Genomic DNA, 25,442 nt, shown 5'->3' with positions numbered 1-25,442 from the left:
CATAGCAAAGCATAGAAGAAAGCTTTTTAATCAGTGTGCAGACTGTAGTTACCACACATACATGTCCCCAGATTGAAAAGATGCACCAAACACTTGTCAATTTTATACGCTTTTATTTACATGCAATAGTGCTCCAGCATGTGCAACCACAGAACGGCTACACTAATAAGGGGGGGGGGGGTAGATTCAGGATCTCCTTCATTTTGATTGCAGATGTCTCTGGCAAAGACTAATACTTATGCACCAACCTGTGAGCGAGGAATAATACTTACACACCTGTCACAGAGCCCTCACCTGGCAGTCATTTGGTAACCAGCAAATGAGTAAACACAGAAGTGGTTGCAGTATAAAGTTCAGCTTATCAGTGACTGAGTTTAAGGTATTTTTTTCCAGAATCTCTCCCATTCAGTGATTTAAAAAAAAATAAATAACTATACAATATATAACCTCTTGTACACTACTGAAACAGAACAATTTTATGTTGCATACACTTGTTAATAGTTTGTTAATGATGAACAATGCATAATACATTTGTGTTTTGCTATACAAAATGACAGTTGTATTTTGAAAACGTGATACAGCAACAGAACTAAACAGCAATGAAGCACCTCTTAATTACAGCATCAGTCTGGTTTGAATGGTTCCTTTGTTTCTGTTGTACATAAAGCTAAAGTACCTAAGGTCCAAACGTGTAAGATGGAGGATATATCTGAGGAATGACGGGAGGAGTGAGGAGGGTCTAGACATGAAGTGCTGAACTGAGGACTAAAGGTCCCCTGACTGACCTTCGTCACACAAGGAATAACATCTCAAACTTATTTCCCTCCCTAGGAAATACAGACAGAGTTCAGCAAGAGTCTTTTTCAATGTGAAAATAACCTTATATACAGTATAATCAGACACGTATGTACAAAAGCATAAATATATAAATATCTGTGATACAAAAATAAATATTTTCTCTTGTTTTCTTCTGTTCGTTTAACAGTATCTTATGCATCTGTTGTGTTGGCTGTCCCTTCATCCTCAGGGGATGCCTCATTTGGGAGGATGTTCACTTCCTGTATGGTTATGTCTTGGGATTGGGGTGTTGTGGCTGCTGAAGATGATGTAGTGAAAATCCCTTCATCTTCTAGAGAGAGAAGAGGAAAGGATGCTGGCTCTGGAGAGAATGAGGGAATGAGAGCTGGTCAGCAAATGTAAAGCTGATTGAAGTGTTTAATGGATTCTAAGGTCAAATGTTTTACATTAAGCACCAAAACCTACATTATTGAACATATGCATTGCAGGATCGTCACATATAGGAAAAGCTTTGTTCCAAATGTGTTATTTAAGAAAAAGGAAGGACTGTTAAATGAAAGAATCCACACATACTGTAAGTGATGCCATCCTCTGCTTTATCGCCACCACAGAAGTTGCCATCACCTCGCAGTTCCTGTGAACCGAGGTGCTGATTGGAAGAGTGGAGGAGCTGAAGAGTGGAGTCATCAGGAGCACAGCAACTCTGTTCATGATGATCTGGGCCACTAAGGAAGACGAGAAAAAAAAACTGTTTACATTAGGACTGAAACTTATGATTATTTTCAAAGAACAAAGAATAAGGTGACGTCTTCAAATAGTTTCTTTTACACGGCTTGGGTTTACTGTATTTTTACACTTAAAGTCTATTTCTTCTGTTTTATATGCAAAACCACAGTGATTGTGGTTTGGGCTCTGAGTGCTGACCAAATGAGGGTGACCTACACTCAATATTGTGCCTGAACGCATCCCATGATCGGTATTCTATTTACAATGAGATGAAGATACTTTTAAAAACATTTGAAAAGCAGGAACCAGCACATTACTTAGATGATTAATCTGTTAGCAAAAATAAATACATTTTCTGCTGGCTAAGTGATTAATTGACTGATTGTTTCGGCACCAGTTTAGGTACAAATTCTTAAATTTAATCAGTCAAAATTCTAATTAAAACAAATATCATGAAAATCATTTAAATGGTAGATCAACAAAGTCTTTAAAAACTAATGTTCAATCCCTTAACAATTTGCATGATTCCCTGTTTTGTCAACCTTGATGACATTACATACAGTATATACAAGTTTTATAAGTTACATACCTGTTGGAGTAGTGGTAAACAGGCAGATGTCCATTTGACACTGTCTGTGGCAACAATGTGTCACACTCCATATCACAGTCACCCTCCTGCAAAACACAAGAGCATCTGGATAATATATTCATTACATTGACAGCTCATTAACAACCTATATTGAAGAGTTTGTTTTACCTGCTGCAGCCCTGGCAGACAGTGTGTGGGGTGGTGAGGTTTGCCGTTTGGAGTGTATTCTCCATTAGCATGGTAGACGCCATGTGGCATGTGGCTGTCCAATGGGCAGTGGCCAACCAGGGCAAGTCCCTGGAGGGGAACCATAGTGTACTGGCATGACGACACAGGGGTGGCCACGGCAGGGAAACACAAGTCGGATGTTTGCTCTAAAATAAGCACAAACGGAGAATTACACAGATGTAGAGGCAAATACTTTAATGGCTGCAAAGAGGAACCATGAGGAGCACTCACTCTGTTTGGCCCAAGCCCTCCAAAGGCAGAAGGGGATGAAGGCGACAATGATGAAGACGAAGGCTCCCAGGACAATACCAACTATGAGGTAGGGGAGGTCGCCAGGCCGAGGCACGAGTGCGTTGGAGTGTCCCGGCCCGTGGTCTGGGGTCTCTGATGGAGCGGGCCGTGGGTGATTAAGCCGAGCTGAGGAGACAAAAAAGTTGAAAAATCTGTTCAGAAACAGCTCAGAGGCAGACTTTGCTGCCTCTGGATACATCTACATCAGCCTGTATGTTACAGCCCCAAAAACAATGACCTCACCTTTTGTTTCAAGGATCACGACATTGCCAAATTCACTCTCTCCCTTCTCGTTGAAGCTCTGCATCTTTATGTCGTAGGCGGTCTCAGGCTGGAGGTCAGTGATTGAATGCCAGTATCTGTCTCCCTCGACCACATCCTTCTTATAGTCACTGTCATTATCGCTGTCTGTTGGTCGGTAGTAGATGTAGAAACCGTAGATGGGTGTGTTGTTTACGGGAGTGTACTGTTGAGAGAGAGAAATAAATCATGTTGCGATCACAATGAACTTGAAATACATTGCAAAAAAGTTATCTGTATCCTGCTTAATAGTAGACAAAAACATATTTTTTCATATGTTTTCTTGCAATCACTCACCGTCCATTTGAGAATGACCGTCGTCTCATTGATGGCTTCATTATAGGTGATGTAGGGTCCATCAACAGGGCGTTCATGGGTTCTCCCACCCACCACTGTGTATGCCTTCGAAGGTGCACTGGGAGGACTGGAACCGATTACATTTACCGCCACAACACGGAACTTGTAGGACGTACCTACAGGGAGAGGATTAACCATTACTGATCTGTCTCTGGGGGCTACACGCTGCCTAGAATAAAGCTCTATATTGTGTTGACTAATGATGTTTGTCTTCACATCACTTTATGTTTTCCTTTTGCACAATACAGTTATGGTTTTGATTGATGGCAGCAATTACTGAAATGACTGCAACAACACTCATTATGCTGATGAATTTACAGGCCGTGGGAATGTAATTATGCAGGACATCATCATTGTAATTATATGGCACGGCATCCTACTTCTCCCCCCCACTCCACCAAGTCAGAATAAACTGCTGTGAATAATAAGAACAGTGTTTAAAGAAGATGGCCGACCTTTCTCCAGGCCCGTGATCTCCACAGAGAGTCGTGATGGGGGGATGTTTTCCACCGCTGTCACCCAGTCCTCTCCTGCCTTCTTCACCTTCTTGTACTCCACCCGAAATGACTGGATGGGGAAGCCGCGGTTACCGCGAGGAATCCAAGTCACATATGCCGACGTTTCCGTTGCCGTGGAGACTGTGGGCTTGTCAGGGGCTTCGGGAGCTGCATAGGAGGAGGAATGGTGTCAGATAGAGGACATACACTCTCAGACAACATTCTGTTATGACAGTGAAGGAAAAACTCATTGCATTCAGCACTTACTGAGGGCTCATCCTTCAGAGACAGAAATGAAAAAGAGATAGAGAAGTTTCCATGTTAGTCAAAAGGAGATTGGTTAGAAGTTCAGGATCTTGCTGCAAAACAATATCATGTTGTTCACAGTTATTTTAGTAGAAGTGATTTTGTTATATGATTTAGTTAGTAAAGTTGATAGGAGGTAGAGTTTTCAAAGGGGCAGGTTACAGGACTGGAGGGATACTTACGAGAGAGGCTTGGCGAAGGAACAGCAGGAGTTTTCGGTGGGTCAATTTGCCCTGGACCTCTGCGACCTGAAGACAGAAAAACACCAACAGTTAGATCAGAGTTTAAATTAAGGAACTGCCTTTTGAGCCACGTCAAACTTTAGTTGAATCCTCCTCTCTCCACAGCCGTGCTAGCAGCTCTGTGAGGCTGTGCTTGGGCATTTAGCAATGCTTGGAGCCAAATGCTAATGTTAGTGTGCTAACTTGCTCTCAACGACAATGCTAACATGACAGTGTTTTACCTTTGCCAGTTCTGAAGGTCATCATAGCAGGTTGTCCCAAACCTGCACAGTTTTTGGCAGTCATCTCCACCTCATACAGGCTGTCTGGCTGCAGCTTGGCCAGAGTCAGCTTGTGGAGGGCACCCGAGATACTGCTGGAGGTCCACTCTGCTAGAGGGTCTCCCACCTGAGAGAGAGAGAGACAGAGGAGTGAGCTACTGACAAAGAACGCGTACATAGTTAAGGAACTAAAAGATAATGTTGTATTTATGCTTTTAACTGTGAATGCAGTGAACTGATTGCAGTACCTTTCTGTATTTAACCATATACTCCAGCACAGGGGCTCCTCGCTCATGCCGCGGCCTCCAGGTGAGTTCATAGTAGTCAGCCTTGCCTGTGCGTGGCTGGCTGAGGATGATGGGGGCGTCTGCCGGAAGGATCTGTCCCGGCAGCTCAGAGCAGTCTAGAGGCAACATGGCACCTGTGGCCCCAGGCCTCACAGGCGGCTGCTCTCTCAGCACCTTATCTGGGCTGAGCGGCCGATAGAGCGAGGGTAGCTTCCCTCTGGATGAAATGCCTAGGAAGAAAAGACATATGTCATGAAATCTGAAGGCTGTGACATAAAAAAAAAGACTAAATTTCTAACAAATGACCAACTATCTGACTTACCGGTTGATATTGCAATGAGGCGAGCCGAGGCCTGTGAGCTGCCCACCCCGTTCTCAGCCATGCATTGGTAGAGTCCGTCATCCTGAGGGCCCACGTTGGTGACACGCAGCACCCGGGAGGTCAGGCGGTGGCGAGGAGACGGTGCGAGGGGACGAGCGTTGTGAAGCCACATCACCGAGGGAGTGGGTTTACCGCGGGTCTGGCAGGTAAAGCGCACCGTCTCTCCGTACACGACCTCCTGCTGCTGCAGCTCCACCGTCACCTGCGGAGGCTCTGCAGCAGACAGAAACAAAGTTAAGAGGCTGGTTCAAAACCTTATAAGTAGTATGAATGTGTATGTGTGCACAGGTGTGATTGTGCAGAGTGTCTAGGGCTGCAACTGACGATTATTTTCATTAGAGCCCAGGCAATTAATCGTTAAAATTAATATTCTAGAAATTACAAATTTTAAACTTTTCAGTTCAAGCTCCAACAATGTCACGTGTAACATGTGTGAGTAAAGGCACAATTATGCATGTGCTTGTGTGTGTGTAAAGGCTGTATGACAGGGGGGTGTATAGAGCCAGGAAGGCAGGGCCAGGGCAGCCAGTTGATGGTTGGCTGCTTGTGAATCATGGAAAGACAGAGCTCATTACAGCTATAGCAGCTCTCTGGCTTTAATTAGAGCCAGCTGCAGAGAGACAAGCCCACAACACACACGTACACACACATATACACACACACACACACACACACACACACACACAAAAATCACTGTACAGTCATCCATAACCTAGACACACTCAATCAAGTCGCGCTACAGAATAGAGAGCTCTGTCTCTACAAACTCTTTCCTACAACACACCGCCCGGGCTTACATACTTCTCACACAAATGACACATACAGCCCCCTGTCCTCTCTGTCCGCCAAACAGGAGTCAGTCTAATTATTAAATCCATGACACAGACAAAACTAAACAAAACAAAAATCATTGCAGAGTCAAAAACTCCATTCACTATTAAAAGCCTTTTTTTTTTTACGGGAATCTGCATTTAACAGATTAGTTCAAGGTATTTCAAAAAGACTATCAAAACAAATCATATATAAGCCCAAAGCAGCCAACACACGACATGCCAAACAACTTTTCTTTACTCCACTCTTCCAGTATACTCACCAAACACTTGTACGTCATAAAGCACCGTTGCAGAGCTGGCTGAGCCGATGCCGTTGTCCGCTCGGCAAATGTAAGTGCCCGAGTCGGCCTCGTCCACCGCATCGATCAGCAGGTTGCTGAGCAGGAAGCGCGTGTTGTTATGGGATCGCAGGTCCTGCCCATCTTTTGCCCATATGACCTGCGGAGTGGGGATGCCACTGGCCACACACTCCAACACTAGCCGCTGGCCTTTGGTCACCATGATGGAACGAGACGCCGGTGGGTAAATGATGCGAGCTGCTTCTGATGTGGAGCCTGGAAAAGATGAGGACGGTGACGGTGTGATTACTTTGTCTATATGATGTGAAAAAGTCCCACCCTTCTCCATTTCTTTAAAATTGCTTGTATGCATGTTGTGGCTGAAATTAATACAAATAATTTAAATCACAATGTGAACCCATAACACTTTCATCTCTTCCTTTGAAGATGCAAAAGCATGAATTGTGCGCGTCATCACCTATGACTTAAAGTGTCCTGTCAGGATCGGATGATGAAAGTCACACATATATATTAGTTTCTGTATTTATTGTTTATTTCATATTAATCTTTAATATGTTTGTTTGTTGGTTCATGTATGCACCATTCACCAAGGCAAATTCCACATAACTTATTGTGGCAATAAACCCTTTTCTGATTTCTGATTTTCACCACGTTTCTACAGTAACAGTTACAAGCTCTCCAATATTGTCCTTTCTCATGTCGTTACTTATTTAATGACCTTTTAATATTTCAGTATGACCTATGACTTCTTATTGCACATCTTTAAATGGTGTTTGCATTAGAACCAGCAATGCTAATCAAAAACGTTGTGTTCTTTGTCAACATCAGAGTGTTGGAGGTGATGACTCACGGCGAATGCGCAGGCGGTCAGCGGAGATGGATGTTTTGACCTCCTGAGTGATGGGGTTGTAGGCAGCACACTTGTATGGCCCCTCATCATCCTGCGTAGCATTGGCTATCTGCAGGTTCCCTGACGGCATGATGAGGTAGTTCCCTGCAGGAAAAAAACAAACAAATGTTATGCTTATTTACTTATGGGCAGCTTCTGTAGGGGCAGTTATTGCTTTTAATGGGCTAAAGACAAAGATTCAAAAGGTTTTATTTGTCTCTTGCTCATACAATATGTGCAACAAAATGCAAGGCAGCATACTCTGGTTCACAAGGTAATGCCATTTTTCCAGAATGTAAAATGTACAAATGTTACAATTGTAAAGAAAACACACAAATATGCAGGGCGGTAAAAAGGATTCAGAGGACAAAGTGCTTGGCAAGCAATACTGTTACAGCAATAACATGAGATAAGGTTTGATTTATTTTAAAACTTAAAAGCATATGTAATTGGAATTATATAAGGAAATACATGACTATGACCAAGACAAAGAGGAGCAGCAGAAGAATTGAGTCTATATTGTGAAACCCAATGTAATATGAGTACTATGTGCATTCCAGCACGTTTGCACCGTCAGCAGAGACCACAGGGTGGCGCCCCAGAGTCTGACCGAGACCAGTCAGTGAACGCTAGTCAACGTGGTATTCATTTCCTCACAGATAAGCTGCAGATATCAGTACCTACAGCTCCCAGGCATCATCAGCATACCAGTCACAAAACCACTGGAGCCTTTATTCTCTGCCAAGCAACTTAAAAGTAAATAGTTTGAAAAATAAACAACTGCATTCCCATGTCTCAACATTCGAGATAATACCCTTATCAACGGTTTTATAATGGGCCAGATAGCAGGATTATAGCATTCCGGTAAATTATGAAGATAGTAGGAGAATTAAGAGGGAAGTAAAGAGAGATTATGGGAGATCATCAGCTCAGTACCTTTGGATGTTTCCAGCCACTCCTGTTTGACACTGTAGCGGACCTGTGCCTTGGGCTGGCTTTCCGGGAGGTGACATTCAATAACAGCCGTGTTGCCTTCGTCGACCTCAATCTCCTGCTGGTCATCAGGCTCAAAATCCCGCAGCTCTAAAAAACACACAGGCAAGGGGAAAGAAATCAGTGCCGTCACATCGCCGCTGAACACAGTTCACCATTCTTTCATCATCTTAACATCACATCTAACTGCACATGTATACAGTCAGTCCTCAGCTTTAGAAGTAGAAAACCGCAATATTCTGAGGAATAATAAACACTACAATAACTGTGCTGTTTCCATACTGGGTGTCTCTTCATATTTGGTGTCCCCATTGTATCAGAACCACATTCCCACAACTTCTCCAATGTGCCTTCTCTTTGAAACAAAACCTCCATTTAGTAATTTCTTTCACTCTGCTTGTCTTATGATCTGCTTCAAGTGACAGGCATTTTATATCTCTAGCTAATGTTTCTGTTTAACTCAATTCATGTCACTTTGGACAAGTCCAAAGCCTAAAAGTGGTGTCTGTAACATTCGAGTAGGTGTCATTAATCCTGTCAAACATTATACTGGGACTAGAGCCGGTTTAGATTCTGTGGGAAATGGGTGGAGTGGGATTACTGGGGCCATGTGCTGCGACTGTGTCCCATAGACACACAGTCTACACGGCACAGACACTCATGTGACCTCTGACCTCCTAAACCCCCTGCCTGAGTGGCCCAGAGGCCTGGCCAAGGGGTCAAAGGTGAGGTGTCGATCCTATAGAGTTTCAAAGAAAGATATCCAGTTTGGGTTTGGGAGGAAACAGCAAAACTCTGCTCTTAAGAAGCCAGGGAAAAAAAAAAAAAAAAACACACAAAAATTGTAGCGGGGGGATACTGGCATTTCACAGATTTGAAGCAGAGGGAAACTAAAATGAGAGTGAAGGGAGCAGCACAGAAGGGGGAAAACAAAGTAACAACTGGAGAAATGTGTCATGAAGGAGTCGAGCAGTGAAATGAAAGATAAATAAAACTTCTCCAGGAACGTAATTAAACGTCTACCAGCCTTTGTTGATTTATTCTTAACAAACACAGCCTCTCTCCATTCTTTCCAGAGGTGCTATAACTGGTGTGTTTTTCTTGGACCAGCCGCTCTCTCTGGCAACAAGACCAACCTGCTGGTATATACAGTCAGCTGATGGGACTTTGTATACAGCTCTAATTCAATAAGTAAAGTTGAGTTAAGGCCAGTGTATCTACTGATAGGGACATTACAGTGATTTACTCAAAGCACTGAACAAACACCTTCACTGTAGGCAACTGATTTATTCAACATGCATGTTGGATCTGTCCCTCCGTCTGTGTCTGAGGGAGCTTTAATGGGAGACACACACAGACAAACACACTAAAACAACTCCTTTTCCGACTCAGTTTCAGCTTTTATTCTGAAAAATGAAAAGTGTGTGTGTGTGTGTGTGTGTGTGTGTGTGTGGGAAAAGCCTTAAAGAGGGACTGTGTGGCGCTCCATTTGCTAAATCAATCAGGTGCTGTTTTTACAGCCACCTCCCCCTGCCTCCCCCTTACATCTACCCATCCCACCTTCCTCCTCCTGCTTCTACCAAATTCCTCCACCTTTTAACCCCCCCCCCACACACACACACACACACACAGCTCTAACGCCCCACATTCTTCACAGGAAGAACCCCGCATAGGTGCCTCTCAGGTGTGTGTACGTGCATGTGAGCATGCATATGTATTCCTGTGTGTGTGTGTGTGTGTGTGTGTGTGTGTGTGTGTGTGTATCCTGCAGGGATGGAGGATTGATGGTATTCATAAAGTGAAGCAGACCTCCCGCACCAGGTCTGCTTGGCAAGGCAGACTTAAATATTTCTAGAGAGACGGTGCATTCATCATCTTTATGTGTAGCAGTAGGAGGTCTGTGCGTGTGTGTGTGTCTGAATTATTACATGTTTGTGCAATGTGTTGTGTGTTCACGTTGTGCAGATACATGCCTCTATTTTCTGCAGCAAAAGGGGGAGGGTGATTGTCTGCACAAGAATTCAAGCAAGGAGCTTTTAACTTATGCCAAAAAAGTCAGATAGCGAGAAGGGTCTGGAATCAACCTATCCTGATCACAAAAAACATGTGCGTACAACTAAGACAGCTCACATGGAAAGACAGGCACGTACACCCTCCCAGTGGAGCAATTCCTTAGGCGGTTTGGGGGTGGCCGAGGAGAGAGACGGTTATTAAATTAGAGAGGTTTTTGGGGGGAGGCGGGGCAAACAGTCTGGCTCCACATGTGGTTATCTTAACACGATTCATCCACTATTGGAACTATCAATAACTTTTACTGCCTTTGTGCATGCTCTGAAAAAGAGGGGGAAAAAACATGGAGGTGAAGATGACAAAAGAGGAGGGAAAGTGAAAGAAAATGAAAGGAGGGAAGAGGAGAGAAAGTGACAGGGTGAAGAGTGAAAAATGTGCAAAGGAAGAGAAATATATATATATATATATATATATATATGTGTGTGTGTGTGTGTGTGTGTGTGTGTGTGTGTGTGTGTGAGGTTATGGAGGCCCTCAAGGAGACAGAGAATATGACATCACGTCTCATCTTGTGTGAGGCTCTTGTCTCAACTGGCCTAAAACACCTCCAGTTTCTCCAGCTATGGCAGCCTCATACATCACTACATGTAAAACAATACAGTTAACAGCACACCTAATGGTGTGTTTTAGTGAGGCATATCCTCTGTCCACCCCCTCACACACATATGCACACAACCCCCTTATCCCCCCCCCCCCCTAGCCCTCTACTCAATTACGGGGCCATAATTTTTGGCGAGCTCTGCTGTCGGGCCCTGTGGAGAGGAATGTGGTGTTGTGTGGAGCGGAGGGGCCGATAGAAGCAGGGGGCCCCCAGGCTGGAGTCCTGGTCCCCTCTTCCCCGTTCTGACCGGCCCTTGGGTCCCCTCCATTCCTCTGGCTCAAATTACACAGCTTCAGGCCCCCTCTTAGTCCCATGATGCATATCAAATATAACACCACACACTCAGACCAGCACACTAAAAAAGTCAGCAGTGAGAATAATTCATTTTAACTCCATTAGATCAATATGACACTACATAAAAGCAGCTGTTGTATCTACACAGAGTGAATACTGCCTGACTATGTGGAGGTATCATTAATCAATAATGTGCAACAGTTTCTCACCATGATCAGAATTGTAGTTGGTAAAGATTAGACTCACAGCAGTGGAAAAGTACAAGGTTTACAGTGTTGTATTGGTGAAGATTTTAAGCAAACAAATACCGCCCCTTCACTTTTTTTTGTTTTACTTTAAGATTAAGTCAAAGGCGTTCTTTGGATACTTTGACGAACCAAAAAGGGGTCTGTGTGTTTGTGTTTATTTGTCTCAGCTTTGTGTGGGTGGCTACTCACTGGCAGCAGTGACGTTAGCAGGCACACTAGCCAGGGCTCCTGCGCTGGTGCTGGCCACACACTGGTATCTGCCCACAGTCAGGTTGGAGAGTGTGGGGATGAACAGGCTGTTGGGCCCCAGCATGACACCCAAATATCCGTCCACCAGCTCCTGGCCGTTGAGGCGCCAGCTAATGTTGGCGGAGGCGGGTCGGGCACTGCAGCGCAGATTCACGCTGCCTCCCAGCTTCTGCACCACAGACATGGGCTCTTCACCGAACAATAGCACCTCATCTGAGGAAAAACATCATACAAAGTAATTAGAAGCAAATAATAAATCTTGACACTTTTTTTTTTACCTAATCAGTCAGCATATTAGACATGTCCCACAGATTACAGCAGTGTGAAACATTTTGTCTTGGAATTTATTTTGACATGTGTTAATTATGGCTGCCATTCACTTCATTATTTTTTATTATCGACCAGTCTAAAAGCAAAAAAATATAATAAGCAGCCACTTCTCACATTTGAGAACCTAGAACATCAGAGGTTTGGCATTTTTGCTTGGAAAAAAACAAACTGTTTTAATTAATTGATTATCAAAATAGTTGCTAATTAATTTTCTTTCGATCTTCTAATCAATTAGTGGGTTGGTCGTTGCAGTTCTACGTACAATACTTCTCTTTTTGAGTTCACCCATGGTGGCTAATACCGCTCATGCAAACTACCCATTTCTTCAGTTCATTTTTAAATAAACTGCTGTTGCTGCTGCCAGGATGCATAAAAAAAAAATACCTCCCTCCCTGTGACTGAGTCAGAATATTTAGTCCTTGGCAAGACTTATCCTGCACCAGGTGTTTGGAAAAACTAATGTAAAGGCATTCATAAAGAGAGCATAGATCAAGTCAGTAATATACATTTTTGAAAAAGTGACAGAAAGCACAAAAATGGAAACTTTTTAAATTTAATTTTTGCAGATTGTTACTTAAAGTTGCAGTTCTTCACCCTCTGAGTTTGTCTACTCACCGGTGAGAGAAGCGCCGCTCTGCAGGCAGCACAGTAGTACTGCACCCAGAGCGCACAACACTGGAGCCCTTCTCTTTTTCATCCACGGAGTCCAGTCTCGCTTTCCAGACATCTTCCATACACTACCCCCTGAAAAACACACACAAACAAAGGAAGGTCAGAAGGTCATTTACACACTTGGTACACTCAAAAACAGCAGCACAAATCACTTTCTTCTGATTGATTTACACACACCAAAACTTGGAAACATACATCATCCATCTAAACAGTCAATCTTGATTCAAACATAAGCTTCTCACACACACAGACACACACACACACACACACACACACACAGTGAGGCTGTGCACTCTGCGGTACCCTCAGCAGCCAAACTCCAGACACAAATAAAGCCTTTCTTTTCTGTCAGCCCCCATCTCTACGCTGACCCCATCTCCTCCGCCTGTACTCGCACCGATACAGCCTGCCTTCATCAAAGGGGCGCCCTCATTCTGCAGGCCGTAACCTGACCCCTCTACCTTCCCGCTCAGGTGTAACCGATACAGGTAGAGGGTCCAGAAGGAGGAATGGGGGAGGGAGAGGAAAGGAGAAGGGAAAACACACAGGCTGCATTCAGGAGTCGGGACAAAGAACAACTAATGAGAGGTAGACAGGGAGGGGGAACATACATCACAGCAGCGAGGACTGCGTGTAAGATGGAGGAGAGAAGGGCTGTATTATGGTTGCAGTATCTATTGGGAAGAAAATGGAGAAGACGATGGTAATGGTCAGTCTATTAACAGTTAATGTAGAGAGGGGCGCTTTTCTCTCTCCCTTGTCGCTTACTGCCAAGTTTCCCAAATTCTTTCCTGTCAGGTTAAACTAACAACTTCCCGTCAGGATGCGGAGGGTGGTCCTGCAAAAGTGAATCTCTACTTCTCTCTCTCATATAAATGCATGTCGCTGAACATGCACACACCCAGGGCAACTGTCCTGATGTTGTAAAAATGGAAGCACACAACTTTCTCATACATATTTGTCCTGATCTTATTATGGCAAGGGGATGATTAATGAAGCTCAAAGAGACTAGGGACTGCACGCACGCATGCATGGAAAAATCTTACAGTGCACCTTCATCATCTAATGACAGCAGAGAAAATGTTTAGCTCCCTGGTACATTTATTGAAAATGACCAAAGCAGCAGGCTGATGGAAAAACAGCTGTTTAAGACAAACTGCCACACAAGGTCTGCATTTTAATTGCATATTATAACTGTGTGTAAATACTTTTAGACTATTAATTCTCACATGAACAGCTATGGAGAACTCTAGTCCAAATTGCACAATGTAGAACTTTAATGATTAGTTGATTATTCACTTTGTGAATCAATTTGAGTCATTTCTTTTATTTATTAATCCTGCAATAACGAATTTATTTGGCCACTTTGGGCAACAGAAACTATCTGTACACACAACGCTGACATTATCTTTTAAGTTTATATGGCTAACATGTTAGCCAACAGTTGCTTATTTACACATCCAGCATATATGAAGCAACATTAGCATTCATTTGGAGTTGTATTTCTGACCACCTGATGATTTTAAGTTGGATTTTCAATCTATTTTAGCTCTGGTTTTGGTCTCCACCAACTCCTAAGGGAAATATTCTGCTCTTTAGCGGCTAAATTATTAAGTATGATCACCAGCAATTCACCAACTTTGTCTATCTGCTATTTAGTTCTGAGCATTTCACTTCAGTTGTTTTTTAGAGTAATTTTGCAAAAAAACTAGTTGCAACCGAACAAAACTGATGAGAGCCATGAGAGTGAATCAAAACCATACATTTGCATGCCCAAAAACCAAGACACCAAAGAGTTGTAATTCTTTGTACATAAAATAATGTATTATAACCTCTTTAATCAAACGGTGGCTCTAGCTTCTCAAATGTGCTGCTTTTCACTCATTCATGTTCATGCAAATTGAATATCTTTGTTTATGGACTGTTAGAAAAAAACAAGCGATTTGATGTCACCATGGACTAGGAAACTGTGACAGTCAGCATTTTCGACATTGAAAATAATCCTCAGTTGCAGCCCTACATACATGAACAGTCTAATTCACTCAGTTGTCTGTTCAGAGTGGCCCATCAGTAGTGGTCTCACTCAGTAAACAAACAGCAAGCTGCTGTGGAACCAGGAAGCTAAGCTGAAGGTCTGTGGCTTCAGTGGCCGGTCGCTGTATGGACACAACCCGGGACAGCTGCCCATGAAAAACACACATCTGTATGGAGCACCTGTCCCAACTGTAAGAGTCACTAACCGTAAACCACACCAGTCAATTTGCCAACCAGACATGCAGCAGGACACACTACTTGCCAATGAAACCTCTTACCTGTCCAATTTCTGTCTTTTACACACAAATAAAAGTAGCGACAATAAGACAGGAGAAGAGACAGAAACAGAGATAGAGCTTTGTTAGAACAGCGGTATGAGAAGGCCCCTCGTACATCATCACTCCCTAAAAACAGCCATACTCCTTTGAGCCTGTCTGTCCATCTGATTCATTAGTCAGCTGGGTCCTGTGTTTGCTTAGCGGATACCCTGCCTCAAGATGAAAAGTTGGCCTGACATGTCCAACTTTTTCCATCCATCCTTCCCAGAGAAGTCACAGACAAAGAGGGAGAGAGAAGAGCCTCCTACGCATCAGCAAGGCTGATAAAAACCAGATCATACACACAGACAGCTCTCCTAAATTAAGAACCGAGGGAATGTGTGCGTTAATGTGTTCCTGTGACTGTTTTGTTACAGCCTTACCAGTGAGGAACAACGCTGCATGGCCAACACAGCTTTGTGGAATTAAAACATACTTCAGTGTGTGAACTGCTCAAATCTGCCAGTTCTAGTGCAGAATTATGATTAAATGGGAGTGAATCTATTGTGTAATCATGTTAAAGAACTGACACTTGACTACTGTGAGATCTGACTTGCTTAAGACTTGACTCCCAAACTCCTCTTATTTTTTGACTTAGTAAATTCCTGGGATGATAAAGAATACCTCAAAACTGCTATGGTAACCAATCAAAATGTGTCTATTGCTGTGAAACGTTGGCATTGAATGTCTGGTCCGATACATAGTGGTGTTTAATCAGATTCTTGCTCATTCATGTCATAGTTTCTTGTACAGTTGTTTGAAATTTAGGTTTTTTTTTTTTTTTTTTTTTTTTTAAATGGAAAAAAAGGTTTTGTTGGAAAAACTTAGTAAGTTAAGGTACTGAAAAAAAAGTCTAGTCAATCAGTACTGAAACTCTGTTAATGTATTGCACTGTTATCGAAAAAAAAGACTTAAAAGTGTAGATATCATAGAGAGAACGAGGGGAAAGCCTGACTAGAAGAGAGTCCCAGGTTGTGGCGATGGTGTGCAGACATGCATCATGACAGTAGGTATAGGTATTATATGTCGTTGTTGGAGAGAGTCACTTGACAGAAGTTCATTGTGAGCGTGCTAAGTAAAGACACCGGGGCCCCTGTTCTCCCGGGCCATTGCCAGTCCCATTGTCCCCCTGCCTCCGTGGATAAATTTATTTTGACAACCCTGCTAATTGGATAAAACCAGACTGGAGCCACCTCCCTGAGCTCTCACATTCCATCTGTTTTCTGGCATGGAGAGGACACACAGGAGGGGCGGTGGTGCTGGAGGGGTAACAGGGTAGTAACTCCCGAGGAGCTGAGCTGTTGAATATTTATCACCTCCCCAATCTCCCTCCCTAGTCCCCCAGTTTTACGTCTTTTTACACCCTGTGCGCCCCCTCCCTCGAGGTTCTCCAAACACCACAAAGCCCCCCCTTTAGATAAACACATGCGGTGTCAAGTGTGAGGAGTGCCGGGGGTTCAACTGCTCCGCTCGGGCCAGCCGCCCACAATGCCATGCCGCATAGCTGCCATGCGGGAGGCCGGTTGCCCCTGGTGACGCTAACAGGCAGAACGCACCTTAATAGAGTGGAGAGTCATTGTAAAGCAGTGAGCCGGTGCATGGACAAAGACCCCGTGGACCCCTGGAGAAAGGGGAGACGCTACTCTGAAGGGCCCGGGGAAGAGCTGATGGGCCCTGCTCAATAACCAAAGAGAAGGGGGGCTCAATGACCAAGAGGTTTGAGAGTAGTGTGGAGTGAGTTTGGGGAGGCAGGGGGGTTCAATGCCTTTATGGATTGATGTGAGATGGGTGAAGGGGGTTTATGGAGGCATTGGGGGGGGGAGTGGAGAAGTTGACTGAGAAAGCAGAACGGCGACTCAAATTAATAGAGGATGTCAACTGACGGGCGAGCAGGAGGAGAGAGCAGGGCCTCCTCAATGAAGAGGGAGTGTTTGAGAGAGCGTGTGTTAGAGTGTCGCTGAATGTCCCAACATATTTTCTCCTCACTCTGTCAATGTGTTTGCTGGTCTCTCGGTTTGGCCCAGGTTTGTGCCGAGTGGAGGAGGACCAAGAGGGCCTGGAGATTGCATATCAAACCAACAACATACCCGGTTTGCTATCAGACCATCACACAGGGAAAGAGCAACCAGACGGCAACAGGAGGAAGGAAGATTTTTAGGAAAGAATAGGTAATCATAGATAGGGCTGCAATGATGATTTTTACATTATTGATCAATCTGTCTATTATTTTCTGATTAAGCATTTAGTCTATACATTTTCAGAAAACTGTGAAAAATGCCCATCCCTTTAATCAGTACACAAATGTATGCAATTGGTAATTAATTGCTATAGTTATCAATATGTCATTGCTTGTTTGATATTGACTTTTAAAAGATGAATAGAAGATAAAAAGCTGAATAGAGGGAAAGAAACCGGTTTGTCAGGTATCATCATATCAAAATACATAGAAAGCATAGAGATGGTTTTGCTGGATGCAACTGTCTCTACTACCAAGTATAACAGATAATGCTACTGAAGCGGAGAATCTCTGTACTTCTTCACACAAGCAAAAACTTGGCACTTAAATCTATTCCCATCTATCTGTCAGACACAAGAGAACCTTCTGGAGTCTCATCTTGGCATGGAAACTCTGCCCAACAGGTGGAGAGGGGGCCAATCCAAATCCTCCACTCGAGGCATCACTCGTTCTCATGCAATAAAATTACACATCAAAAGCATCTCTAATGAGGTTGGGAATCACACACACACACACACACAGCCCCCCCCCCCCCGAACTGACACTAACGAGCTACAGAGCATCTCGAGGATTAACAAGGGCTCTGGACAGGCCTGCAATGTAGAGGAGGGGGGCGGTCTAATCAATTAGGCACCGCTGCATTTGCATAATTTAGATAACGAAGCTGAATTAACCACGGAGAGCTAATTACTGTGTCACGGTGAACACACCCACCCACATTCCTCTGCCTGGTGTGGGATGCCAGCATGCCCATCAGGGCCATGGGAACAGGACCGGATCATCACCACTGCCGGGGGAGTGGGAGCCAGATAGATGGACCAAACAGTGATGTAGGTAGCATCAGCCAATCAAATCAGAGGAAGGGATTGATGAAAGAAAGATGGATGGATGGATAGAAAGAAGACTGGAAAGAAACCAAGATGGAGAGAAGGAAAGATGGATGATCAGATGGAAGGAAAGAATGAAGCAATAATAGATGAATGGACAATAGAAGGATGGGGAGAGAGGAAAGAAAGATAGTTGGATGGAAAGAAGGAGATAAATATAGACGGATGAATGGACTGATGGAAGAAAAGGAGTGGTGGATGGATAGAAGGAGAGAAAGATGAATAAATGGATGGAAGGAAAGAAAGGCTGGATAGATAGAAGGAAAACTGAAAATATGGAAATAGAAGGGAAGAATGGAGGATAGATAGATTGAAAGATGGAAAACAAAGGATAGCTAGCTAGCTAGCTATATATATATAAACCATAGCTAGACAGCTGCGGTTTAAAAAACTAGAATAAAATAAAATCTAAGAGAGGATGAAGTAAAAACGTTGACCACTCTCTAACTCTAAAACTGTATTAAAGACAAACTGTATACATTTGTTATTCATGCAAACGTGTTGATGAATCAACATACTCTGATTACAGCCTCTCACATAAGACAGTATATCTTTTAGTTTTGGACAAAACAAGATATTTAAAAACATCACTATGCAAAGACAAAACAGTATGTGTTCTTTAGTGACACACTCATCTTTCTGGGAAGCTTTAAGTGAGCATCAAGGGCCTCAGTACATGGATAACACACACATAATCTTCCCCATACAGTACTTGGAAAACTAACTTATACCCAGGATTTCACAGTACTCATCACACAAACATGCGCATGCAGTTACATATTTCATTTACCCACACACACACACACACACACACACACACACACACAAAATGGTAAAAGTATACTCACAGAGGCACATAAATATGCAGACCTCAGGAAGTTTTTCCAACACCAAATGTCAACACAAAAAAACTGACTACCACTTCTCCCCAGCCCTAGAGATAAACTACACACACACCACTGCATTCGTGCATGCTTAGACTTTCTTAGCTGTACATATCTGCAGCTTGCTCCTTGTGTGTTCCTGCATCGTGGGGAGAGGAGGAGGAGGAGGAGGGATGTGAGCGGGTGAAAGGGGCCCCAAACTCCTTTGGCAGCTCATGCATCAGAGTGAATGGAACCAATTATAAATCAAGAGCAATTTCTCCCCATTATTCAGCAGGAACCAGGAGGGGGGAAAAGAGAGAGACTGGCCCTACAACTCTCAGTGGGAGACGAAGGAAGGAAGAGAAAAGCAGAGAGAGTGAAATATTATATGAAAAACAGATACGAAGAGGCATTAGGAAATTGAGATAAGGCAGAAAGAGAGACGGAAAGAGAGATGAGGGAATGGAGAAAGGCTGTAAAGTTATATGAAACGACTGAAGGAGAACGTTATAGGAAAAACAGATATGAGAAGGAATTACAAAATGGAAAAGAGACAGGAAATTAAACAGAAAGCGAGGCTTGTGGGGCGTCAACTGTGTTCAAGATGGTGCAACCAACTTTGACTGCTTACTCCACTGTTATAAAGTGAAAGCTGTTGATCTGAAAGAGTTTCTTAAGAAGAGGAGAAACAGCTGGAAGAGGCTTGTTTCAAAGACAGCTCTCAGTGTCAGAAGCTGGATTTGTGTGGTATAGCAGAGCTACCATTTGTCCTGTCACTCAGAGCCACGGATGTGCATTATCCTAAAGGGAAAGCTCTGAAATATAACACACACACACACACACACACACACACACACACACACACACACACACACACACACACACACACACACACACACACACACACACACACACACACACACACCCACACACACACACACACACACACACACACACACACACACACACACACGACAGAAAAGAGAGGAGCGCTGTCAATGGAAAATTTCAGTTGTGATAACCTCAGGGGCCCAATAACTAACTAATCTGGTGCCCAGTGATTTATTCTGTTGAATCATGTCTTCTCCTGCCAGTTTGACATTCTTCAATGATGAGTTTTTTTTCTCTGGGGCAACACTTTAAATCTGATTATTGGTTAAAGCCCTGGAACACAACCCAGATTCCTTGACGTTTTTTAGTGCTTTTATTGTTTCACTCACAGACAGGAATACATTATGCAGTTAATATAACAGCACACAAAAGGAGGAGTTACAGTGCACAAGAACTACCTGGTAGACCTTGAGCGAAGTTGAATAAAGCTAACCAAATGACGCAGATTTAAAAAAGTGTGTGCAATGGAGACAAAAAGAGAGAAAGAGTGACTGACCGAGGTTTAAATTGAACAGCCCCAATCAGAGTGCAATCTTGTGCCTGTGTGTGAACGATCTATTAGAGCGTCTGGGTTGCTTTTGGCTCATAATAACACACCCTAATCTTTGTCCAAATATCTGCTTTGCACACACAGGGCTATTTGTCTACACACACTGCTTTCTTACCCATGTCTGGAGTTGATCATCGATCTAACAGCACTCACTCCAGACTCACTGTGTGTGTGTGTGTGTGTGTGTGTGTGTGTGTGTGTGTGTGTGTGTGTGTGTGTTTGAGAGAGTGAGTGAGTATGGCTTGGGTAAATTGATTATCCAATCAAGAGCTTCTTAACTTTTATTTTAAGTAGTGGAACAAATCAACTCAGCTGGATTAAAGGCTTTAGATAATCCCCATTAGGCTGTAAAAACAACTAATGACAGCATGATTATATTTATGATACAGATACTGGCCAGGCATCAACATATTGTTCCCAAATATTATTTTGAACCTGAAAAAAAAAAATGCAGAAAAGTTGCATACCAATCTATAAAAAAAGCGTATTTCTCTTGCAACAGCTTTCTTTCTCCCGTCTCTCCTTTCCTTAGGTCCCATTTATCTTCATCCCTTCCTCAATAATCTCACTCTGTTTGATCGTGGCCTGTTTAATTAGCCTTTCCAACTCTCTGTCAAAAACGTTTCTCCTTCACTTCCCCACACATTCTTCCTCTTCTTTTTCTCTGTGGTCCTGGCTGACAGGGAGGATCAGGAGGAGAGAGGTATGCAACCCCAGGGGAGGGGCCTGGACCCCGGCCACCTGCCGGTCCAGGTGTCCCTCCCTGGTTATCCGATGTCTGACTGGTCACAGAAACCCTCCCGGGGGCACAAGGCTTGAGTCTGAGCCTCCAATCTGTCAGCGCTGGAGGACTAATGCATCGCATGTCAATGAGCCAATAATGTCCGGCTCTAGGAAATGAAACAGCCTTATTTGGGGATGAGTGTGTTCCTTGCTAGTTTATGAAAATGAATCCAGAGAAACTTGCTGAAATTATAAAGTCTTAACAACCCCCTTCTTTCTCATAGTCTTTTCCTCTTCTTTTATTGCAATAATCTCAAAATGACCTTGCAGGTGAGGCCAGTTGAGGACCACTATGACAAGCAATACATTCCAGTGCAAAAAGATAATCCTGATTGGACAGGAACTATCACTCACATCTGTGCAGCAAAGGCCCACAGATTCTGCCTGCAGGCTGCTACATCTGCCTGAGTGTACCCGCTGTCATAGAGATGAAAGCATGGCCTCAGGAAGGATTTTTTTTTTCTTCTTCTCCTTTGTCAATTAAAGCCAATGTTACACCCTTTACAATAACAATGCTGCTTTCCAGCACTGCAGTCAAAAACCTCTGGAAATTTGGCTCACAAACACTGATATCGGAGCGGCAACAGCAGTCCTGATGGAACCGCTGGCTGTTTGTAATCTCAAAATGCATCTTGAAATCCATCTCCATCTAAAAGACATTGATTCACATCCAGATGTAAAAACTCATCAGGCAACAGTCAAACAACTTAAATCCTATCCTTCAACGCATATCTTATGTCACAGTTTAATATGGCTGGATAAGTTTTGAAACAAAACTAAGATATGAGTGACAAACTATTGCTATTGGCCGCTTACCTAAATCCACACCGCTACTTTTCTTTACAAGCTGGAACACAGCTCCTATAGACAGGATGAAAAACTATCCACCAGCTTCTGGACAAATACTGGAAAACTGGCAGCTTTTGTCTCCACTACATTTCTGTTTGGCAGGTAACCAAGATCAATCACATATAATTTCAAGTTTCAGCTTCAAAAGGCCCAGTTGGTAACAGTAAGACAAAAAAAGGCTCCTAAATTCTAACTCATATTAGGCGCTTTAACCAAAAGACAATACAGTTAGTTTCCTGTCCTGACCTAGAGGTCTCTTTTGCCTAAAAGCATGCACATTTTCAGTCCTACAAATCCACAACATACAAGATATTATCGGAGTATTATACACCTTTAAAGGCAGTTTTCTCTACTTCCAGGTAATAGCCGTTGTTTTGGCCTGGGACTGCAGGCTGAAAGCGTTTCATTCATCACAATGTCCTGTATAGAAAACACATGATATTATAATACTCCTATAGGAACTTGCAGTGTGCCTATGGTATTGAGTAATGGGTTAAGTCTACTTTACTGTAATCTAGGGCTCCAATTAACAATTTAATTATCAATTAGTCTGACAATAGCTCAATTTCTCAGTGCTTATTTAGTCTGAGCAACAGTCCAAACTCCGAAAGATATTCAAGTTATGACCAAAACAGATAAAGAAAAGCAGCAAATCCTCATATTTGAGAAAATAGATGTTCAGCATTTATGCGCAAAATACATAAACAATTAATCGATTATCAAAAGAATTGCTGGTTAATTTGCTGTTGGATTTCTGTATTGAAGGAAAACTACTGTACTTCCAGACAGTCATTGTTTTGGCTATAATGCACACTGAAAGCTTTTCACTCAGTATCTGATCATTATAAACTCCTACAGGGATTTAAAGTGTGCCTGTGGTATTCATTAACAAATTGGGCCTACTGTATTATAGTCTTTATTGTTTAGTCCCCTATAGTATGACTTTGGGATGTAATGTTTCATAGTTACCACTTACAGTAGCTGCATAGCCTTGAAATACTCTGAACATTTGCATAATATCTTGCAAGATTGATTAGGAACTCCTAATTATGTTTTTCCAGGTTCCACAACCTAATCAAATGGGCCAAACAGTGTGAGAAACAGGCAGATAATCAGACTGGAATCAATTAGTCCAACTTTGATCCACCCGACTGCCAGAGATGATTAACAACAACTACTGCTGCCAAACAACAAGAGGCTCTTTTTTCCTGAGACCAATTAATTCCCTTATAAACTGTGCGCCTAATTGGAGGAGGCCAGACCATTCGTTTCGACTTTTAATCCAAGTGACATTGATTCAGTAGGAACAAGCAGACTCTCTTGTCTGATGCCATGTCTGTCACTGAATCGCCTAGGTTCCTCCATGCGAAGCAGCGGAGGCTAACATGTAATCCAAATAACAAGACGACACCTGGGGTTGGAAACTTGAGCCCCTGCGGCTGTTCCTGCATGGCATCCTCCATATCCGTGTACCCCCCTCCTCTGCCTCGTTACCAGGCCCCAACGGTAAGTGACACCCCGGGCCAAACACTCATTAGCAGCCCGGGGATTAAGACAAACATTTTCTCATTAAATCAAACCTGAATGAGAGGATGATATCAGGAGAGATCTCCTGGCAGAGAGGCAGGATGCTGCATTTCTGGCTGCACTGAGCAGCAGTCAGTTTACGTGAGGTTCAGTTAGGTTATTCTAACACTAGGCTTTGATTTGATGGTGAGGGGGGAGAGGCACTACAGAAATGCACTCAGGTAGCGTTGTTATGGTTTTCTCTGTGTCAATCATTAAATCTGCGCAGGCCATTTTGTGCATTAACAGGATGTATTATAAAAAAAAATTGATATTCATGGTGATACATATTTAAGACGTAGTCTACATTCATCAGTAGCATCATTAAGAAACATGCTTATTTTGAACATCATTCTTTTTGTTCTGTTGTTCTTTGATGGTCACGGTTTCCCAGCCTACATTGCTGCACTCCCCGATGATAATATAGGGGTAAATCTGGCAGAGCTCACCATGTCAGTTTTCTGTTACCCTATGGAAGCGGCTATAGGCTGCGGCCTGCAAAACGCAGAAACATTTCCCCTAAAAACACAACGTATGTCTAAAAACAGCTATGTATTTCTGCAACGTGTCACACAAAGCTGATTTCTTTCCCATACTTGTGTCGTATTGTATTAGTCGGCGGATACGGGCAGAAAGTTAAAGAAAACTTTGGAAAAATATGGACGCAGAGTTCAACCAATCAACAACAGGCTATACGTCCGACAGCATAGTTAACGTTTCTTATTTAAAGAAGCATAAGTCTGAAAACCGAAAGCCGAAACACACACTGCCGTCCAAATAACGTAGATCTGCCATAGAGAAAGCTTGTAGCGAAGTTTGGGTGCATAAATGAGCTGAAAAACAAAACAAAACAAATGTGGCTATAAAAATAGTCACCAGAATGAAATAGTAATCAAACACCTAAATCACACTTTTCTTTTATAAATATAGTAACAAATAAGTTGGTAACGACTCCCGTCAGTCTGTAAACAGTCACCAAAACTGCTACTTTTATCTATAACTTTGTAAAACATGTTAATACAAAGCGTAACACCGCAAAACATAGACCGCATGAAGAGATACAACTTACCAAAACTGCTGTGTTTGGTGCTCACACCTCGTTTTAACCGACCGATCTTCTTTTCGCCTCTGTTCTGCGGTGAGTTTTAGTCCCCAAAAAACAACAGATTTTACTTTACTTTTCCCTCTAAAGCCTCGCTGCTTTAGTAATTTACTGCGATGCCACCGACATTTTCTTCGGCTCCCCAAGTTCTCACATTGAAAGGCCGTTTTTGGATGACTGAGCTCTCAAACAATTCTCCCTTTTGCAACGCCTTTTCGGGTCCTCCCACTTCCCAAGCAGGAGGAGGGATCTGAACAATAGGGACTGGCTCCCAAAATCCCAGAGCTGGGTACTGCATCGCCGTTTCTCCTGACTTCAGATCCCTACTCACAACACATTAGGACTTTCCAGAGGATGTGCGTAAAACCAGAACATTGATCACTAGTTATAAAGTACAGACATGTATGTTTAAAAATAAAAAACTCATAGAAACCTAATTTCTGAAGAACTACGGTGTCCTGGAGGAGAAACGTGCGCCCCCTCCCCCCCCCCGCCTGCTCTGTTCCCCCTGATTTGGTATGCGTTGGTCCCCACAGAGTTTGTATTGACCCCAGTCCATTGAGGCCTGCAGGCCCTCCAGTGCAGCTGTGCAGTGCTGTGTTGTGTTGTTGTGAACTGGA

The 25,442-nt window shown here is 43.2% G+C and overlaps 1 protein-coding gene across 2 annotated transcripts; it reads right to left on the bottom strand.

Moving 5' to 3' along the window:
* Positions 1–96: 96 nt before the first annotated feature.
* boc (BOC cell adhesion associated, oncogene regulated) lies at positions 97–25,061 on the bottom strand. Of its 2 annotated transcripts, none has more exons than XM_031282014.2 (18): positions 24,790–25,061; positions 12,685–12,813; positions 11,680–11,952; positions 8,221–8,367; positions 7,246–7,389; positions 6,357–6,650; positions 5,204–5,476; positions 4,843–5,111; positions 4,556–4,721; positions 4,275–4,340; positions 3,745–3,954; positions 3,230–3,405; positions 2,876–3,098; positions 2,573–2,758; positions 2,282–2,487; positions 2,114–2,199; positions 1,372–1,523; positions 97–1,159 (listed from the first exon to the last, which is right to left on the bottom strand). In XM_031282014.2, the coding sequence occupies exons 2-18, from the start codon at positions 12,794–12,796 to the stop codon at positions 990–992; spliced, it is 3,153 nt and encodes a 1,050-aa protein (XP_031137874.1). In that variant the 5' UTR covers positions 12,797–12,813; positions 24,790–25,061; the 3' UTR covers positions 97–989. The 2 variants fall into 2 exon arrangements, with proteins under 2 accessions (XP_031137874.1, XP_035856689.1); XM_036000796.1 differs by lacking the exon at positions 24,790–25,061 and adding an exon at positions 22,486–22,576.
* Between the last annotated feature and the right edge of the window lie 381 nt (positions 25,062–25,442).

The sequence above is a fragment of the Sander lucioperca genome, chromosome 1 (genome assembly GCF_008315115.2).
Source record: "Sander lucioperca isolate FBNREF2018 chromosome 1, SLUC_FBN_1.2, whole genome shotgun sequence".
In the NCBI taxonomy this organism is placed as follows: domain Eukaryota; kingdom Metazoa; phylum Chordata; class Actinopteri; order Perciformes; family Percidae; genus Sander; species Sander lucioperca.
Note: the sequence above shows the minus strand (reverse complement) of the source record. Positions and strands in the feature narration are given on the sequence as shown.